The 5772-nt window shown below is 41.3% G+C and overlaps 1 protein-coding gene across 5 annotated transcripts in view; it reads left to right on the forward strand.

The window, feature by feature from the left end:
• Positions 1-5772, forward strand: part of Kdm5a (lysine (K)-specific demethylase 5A) — a 90740-nt gene that overhangs the window by 61329 nt on the left and 23639 nt on the right. For all 5 annotated transcript variants that reach the window (XM_013520164.1, XM_013520162.1, XM_013520163.1 and 2 more), the window contains 2 exons: positions 2215-2353; positions 5410-5589. In XM_013520164.1, coding sequence (XP_013375618.1) covers positions 2215-2353; positions 5410-5589 — 319 coding nt within the window. The remainder of the gene's footprint in view (positions 1-2214; positions 2354-5409; positions 5590-5772) is intronic.

Genomic DNA, 5772 nt, shown 5'->3' on the forward strand with positions numbered 1-5772 from the left:
CTGGTTTGTTTTGTTTTGTTTTGTTTTTTGTACTGGGAATCAACTCATGACCTTGTGCTTGCCAGGCAGGCGCTGTGCTGCTGAGCTGTACCCCTGGCCCCTGTCTGCTGTTTTTAAGAGTCTTTTTGCTTAGGCTGTTTGGTTGTATACACCACATAGGTCTTTTGTGGGAGTGGTACTGGGAATTGAACTCGGGACCTTGTGCCAGCCACGTAACGCTGCCAGGCATGTGCTGTGCCACTGAGCTATATCCCGGGCCCCAGGCTGTTCGGAAGTTTATTATCTCTTTCAGTCTCCTTAGGCTGCTGTCATAGCTGGTCTAGGTCATAGCAGCAGGCTTTATCCATGGTCTCTTCTTTAACTGGTTCTTAACATCGCCATTACCACTGTCCTGAAATACCGGTGTCACTATTCCTTCCCTTGCTTAATGCCCCTCACTAGTCCGTTTGTTCCCTGAGAATGAAGTCCCGGTTTCTCACCTAGCCCCTTGCTTAATTATATAATTTTGCCTCATGTTGTATTAGTCTTTCTTTTATATTCTACATTCCAAACTTAGTAATTTATCCCCACTCTGGCTCCTCTCTGTCGTGGTTGTATATAGCTGTCTCCAAAACCTCACTGTAATAGGAGGGGCTTTTTGGAGCTGGCTGTACCCAGGCTGTGTGAGTATGGATTAAGGCTGTGTGATAACTAAATCGGTCCACTGATTGGTTTAGCGTCGTTCTGCGGGTGGGTAATAGGAAGGCCCGTGCCAGATGTGGGCGGTACCAGCCAGTGTGCTCGTAGCCTGAGTGGAATAAAAGGGACAGAAGGCAGGGAAGCTCGCTGCTTCCTTCTGCCTTATCTTGGCCTGCTTCTCCTGTGCCGTGCCACACTGTGACTCCTACAAACTGAGCTAAAATAACCCTTCCCTCCTTCCACTTGTGGGTGTTGGCTGTTTTGTTCCAGCAGGGAAAAAAGTAACTAAGGCTCCCACACACCATGTTCTTCCCCCGGACCTTAGTGCATGTCTGTTCTGCTCTCCTGTGGAGCACGCCTTCTGCCCATCCCTGTAGTGCCCTCCAGCATGCCCTACCCTGCCTCCGGTGCCTCCTTCTCTGACTAACTCCTATTTAGAAAGGGTGGAAAAGTTTAGGTGTCATTTCTCGGATGCCTTCTTTAACCTGTCAAATGAATTAGGTCTTTATATTTTGAAGTACTTTTCCTTTCCTTTATCATTCCACTGAGTCAAAGTCCACCGTAATTCCTTATTAATGATCTTCCCCACAAGATTAGCACGTTTCGCGAGGCAGAGGTTTGTCGTTCTTGCTCCTTGGCAGTCTCTGGGACGTAGGTCAGTGCCAGCACATGGTAGGAGTCGTGGCTGGTGAAACCCTCTCACTCTTTGTTGCTTCCCATTGCTTTACATAGTGAGTGAAATTCATGTTTCTCAGAACTCAGCTCTTGTGTCTTTCTTTCCTATCTCATCCACTTATTTTCTCCACTTGTGCCCCAGTCCATCACACCATATACCCCACCTTAACCTGAACCGTACCAGCTTCTTTTTATATGTTTGTGCATACCTTTACTCACTGGTTTCTTTAATCTTTCCGTTGACAAAATTGTACTTCTTTAAGGCCTGGGTCAAAGTTCCTCTCAGCTTTGAAGGCAAAATTAATCACTGCTCCCCAAAGTTGTGAACCTAGGGTCAGTTCTTCTGAGTTCCCAATATATGTAATCCTTTCCTTGTATTCTGATGAGTTGAGAATAAGGTTTATGTTTTATTCATCTTCGTGTAACTGGGTATTAATGAGCGTAGTTGAATTAAATTGCGCGATCAGCATGAATGGAGTCACAGTCTTCTGCTCTCCTCATTGCTATCAAATACACGTCTCTGACCCCTTCAGGTATTGTGAGAGCTAGAGTAGAGGCAGTGCAGTGCTGACGGTCCTGGAGCCGAGATTGGTTCCATATTTGACATGTGGCATTTCTTTACTAAAGAACTTGGGGAAGAAAATCTTAACCTTTGAGTTGAAGTTTTCTTGTCTGTAAAATGGAAATAAAGATGGTAGCTACTTTTCCTCCCTAGTAGGATTGTGGTAGAAATTAAATGAATTTAAAAGAATTAAGTTTGTATGAAAGTTCTCTGCAGATTATAAAATGCTGTTTAAATCTTAGTAGCCCTTGAACTTTCCTTACCTCGTGCACCTGACCTTGCTTTGGTTGTTCTTTTAGACCTCGGCACAGTGTGGCAAGTTTAGAAAGCATTGTCAATGAAGCCAGAAACATTCCAGCTTTTCTGCCCAACGTGCTGTCCCTCAAAGAAGCCTTACAAAAGGCTCGAGAGTGGACAGCAAAAGTGGAAGCTATTCAGGTAAGAAGACTTGTATAAGCTACTTCTCAGGTAGTACTTCAGATGAGTCTTCTAAGTCTTCAGTTCTTTATAATTGAACAGTCATAGTAAAATAGTAACAGTACTTAAAATTCACTTAGTCTTCCATGTCATAATTCAGAATAAAGATTACCTACTTCAACATTATAAGTTGATGGAATTAGCTTTTTAACTCTTACTAAAAGGAAGTTTATTACCTGTGTGCATGAATTATTTTTAAAATAAGAGGCAGAAAAATACAACTAAATGAATCTTTAAATTTTATTTTTTTATTTTTTGTCTTTTTAAGACAGGGTCTTGCTATGCAGTTCAGTCTAGCCTTGAGCTCACTTTGTAGCCCAGGCTGATCTTGAACTCGCAACGATCCTCCTGCCTCAGCCTCCCGAGTACTGGGATTACAGGTGTGCGCCACCATGCCCAGTAACTAAATGAATCTTAACCTAATACCACAGCATTCTTGGTACTTTTTAGGTTTGAGGGCAGCTGTGTTAGAGAAGGGGTATCGAGAAACATAGGCTACTGGCCTTTGAAATAGTATATTTTTCTGGTTGGAGATACATATTATACATGTGTAATTCAAAACAGTGCCAGGCATGGTGATGCATGTCAGTAATCCTAGCACTCAGGAGGCTGAGGCAGGAAGATCCATATGAGTTCGAGGCCAGCGTGGGCTACATAAACAGGTTCAAGGCCAGCCTGCACTACATAGTGCAGACCCTGTCTCAAAAAAGAAAAAAAATTCAAAACAGTGAAATTACTGCTGAAGGTATGTTTAATTATAAACCTGTTAATAGCATCTACAGTGTACTGTATATAAGTATTCTCATTCTCTTTCTCTCCCTTCTCACCTCCCTTTCTCTGTGTCTTTTTTTTGGTACTGGGAATCAGGCCCAGAGCCTTGCTTAGGCAAACTCTCTACCACCGAGCTACATCCCCGGTTCTCTAGCTATATTCAGGAGATGCACACAACAAAAAGAAAACCAGTCCTCCTGCAGTAAACTGCTTCTCCAAGAAAATGCATTCTAGGTGTCAAATTGCAATGACTTCTCTTTTACTTTCTGACTTTTCAGTTTGACTATTTCTGAAACCTACTTAACTGCCGCTATTTCTTCTGCTTTTTTCAGAGATTCTGTTTTCATCAGGACAGTTCCTTTGTTTGTCTTTGACCTGTATTTCAGGCAGTTGGTTGTTCTCAAAATCTGATAATTCTTAACTGAAAGATTAAGTTGAAAGATTACAATTGAAAGATGAAGTTGACAGGCTGTCATATGCCCATTTGTAATTTTCAAGGGCTGTTTTCCTACCGTGTCTGTTCTCTCGGTGCCGTGCTGACTTGCAGGCTCTGAGTAAGCGAGCGCGCTCTGTTGGCAGGCAGCCTTCTTTAGGGTACAGACCTTTGGAATAGGATGTGTCTAGGCTCACACAGATGATGCTCTGTAAGCAAATGGCCACAGTTGGGTACAACACGGAATAGTAGTAAATGTTATTCTTGGCCTGATCTGTGTCTGAACTTTTAAAAGATTTATTCCATTCCATTTAACTATCTTACCGTGGTACCATAATGACTTCATTATCCCATTATAATATTTCATAGGACAAGAACCTCATTGTTCTTTTTGGAAATGTATAGGTTCTTTGCCTGTTTATTTTTCCACTTGCATCAGTGTGTCTTTCAGAATGAGTTTATAGGGTAATGTGTTAGTACATGAGAAATAAGCTTTTACTGGAGTGCAATGTAGACTTGTAAAGATAATAATGACTTCGCTACATGGAAATATTGAAACTTTGAACTTAAAAGGAACATACTCATTCTCATCTCTTTTTTATGTAATGTATAATGAAGATGGTTACCAGAGCCAAAGCTTTCAGGTCTTTGTACACAGAAAGGGGTTAAATTTGTAATGGACAGTTGGTTCCACACAAGAGGTGATTCCAGCTGAGTGTGTGGGTACACGTTTTTAACCTGCTACCCAGGAGGTTGAGGCAGGAAAATTGCAAGCTTGAGGCCAACCTGGGTAGCTTAGTGAGTCCCTGTCTCAAAGTTTTAAAAAGGGTTATAGGAGAGGTTCCCTGCCCAGTACCACAAAATAAATAGATTTCATTGTCCTAAATAGTATTAAATGCTTGCCTCCATCTGTTAATTTCTTTATTCTTAATTGCATTTATATGTCTGTTCCTTTGAACTGTTTGTTTACGTCTTACTGCTTATCTCATTAATGAAATAAAATCTTTGACGTGTTCATTTATACAGTTTTTTTTCATGTCAAGCACACTACCAGTGAGTTATATACTTCTAGTCCCCCCTTGTTTTAGTAGGAGATTGGAAGATGTTTAATTATGTAAATTATAATGAGTCACAAATAAATGGTGGTGAGCTAGGAGTAATGGACATTGGTAGGTGTGCCCTATGTGCTGTATATGTGAAATTAGAAGTACGTATGAATTATGTAAATTAAAAGTAAAAACAACACTGCTTGACAGTTTGTTTTAAAAATTTTATTAAACTGAAAGCCCTTTTAAAAAATATAAAGCTAATTAGGATGGCCTTTTGCAATTTTGATATGTTGCCTCATTCATATAACGTAATACAGTTATTCTAAAGTTGTATAATGTCACTTAAATGCTAGTTGTCGGAACAATGCAAGTCACTTAAATTTTGTCAGGACTGCCCTTTAATCCGAAGGTAAGGAACTTACGTAAGGAGGAAGCGTGCAGTGGACAGCAGTGTAGGCTGCGGGTGGAGGAGCAGGCGCAGAGCCTGCAGAGTCAGATTATTGGTAGTGGGTATAAGATTCGGTATTCGGTGAGGTTTTGACCTTCCTTGGATAGACATGCTGACTTTTGAATGAACTTTTTCTGGTTATTACAAATCCGTGCGGAAGTGTAGGTATAGGTATACTGGACATATTAGGAATGCACGGTTCGGTTTTTTTAAACACAAAAGTTAACCCTTAACTTGTCGTAAGTTTTTCCAATAGTATATTGCCACACTCCATAGGAGAACTCAAATTGTGTGAGAATCTACTTTTGTTTTTCAGAGTGGCAGCAACTATGCTTACTTGGAGCAGCTTGAAAGCTTATCTGCTAAGGGGCGCCCTATCCCCGTGAGGCTTGATGCCCTGCCACAGGTGGAGTCGCAGGTGGCGGCAGCGCGGGCCTGGAGGGAGCGCACAGGGCGGACCTTTCTTAAGAAGAACTCCAGCCACACGTTGTTACAGGTGAGGTGTAGTTTATTGTACATGTACTAAATTCTCACCAGCATTTAACAGACCGTTACCTGCAGATGGAGGTAGTACTGGTGAGGGCTGCGCTCCCTTTATCCAGTCATTACTGTAAGTGATTCCTGTTTTTTTTTTTTTTTTTGGGCAGTTTTATTTTTATTTTATTTTATTTTTTGTCTT

This window comes from Chinchilla lanigera, unplaced genomic scaffold, assembly GCF_000276665.1.
Source record: "Chinchilla lanigera isolate Chin_1 unplaced genomic scaffold, ChiLan1.0 scaffold00053, whole genome shotgun sequence".
NCBI classification, from domain to species: domain Eukaryota; kingdom Metazoa; phylum Chordata; class Mammalia; order Rodentia; family Chinchillidae; genus Chinchilla; species Chinchilla lanigera.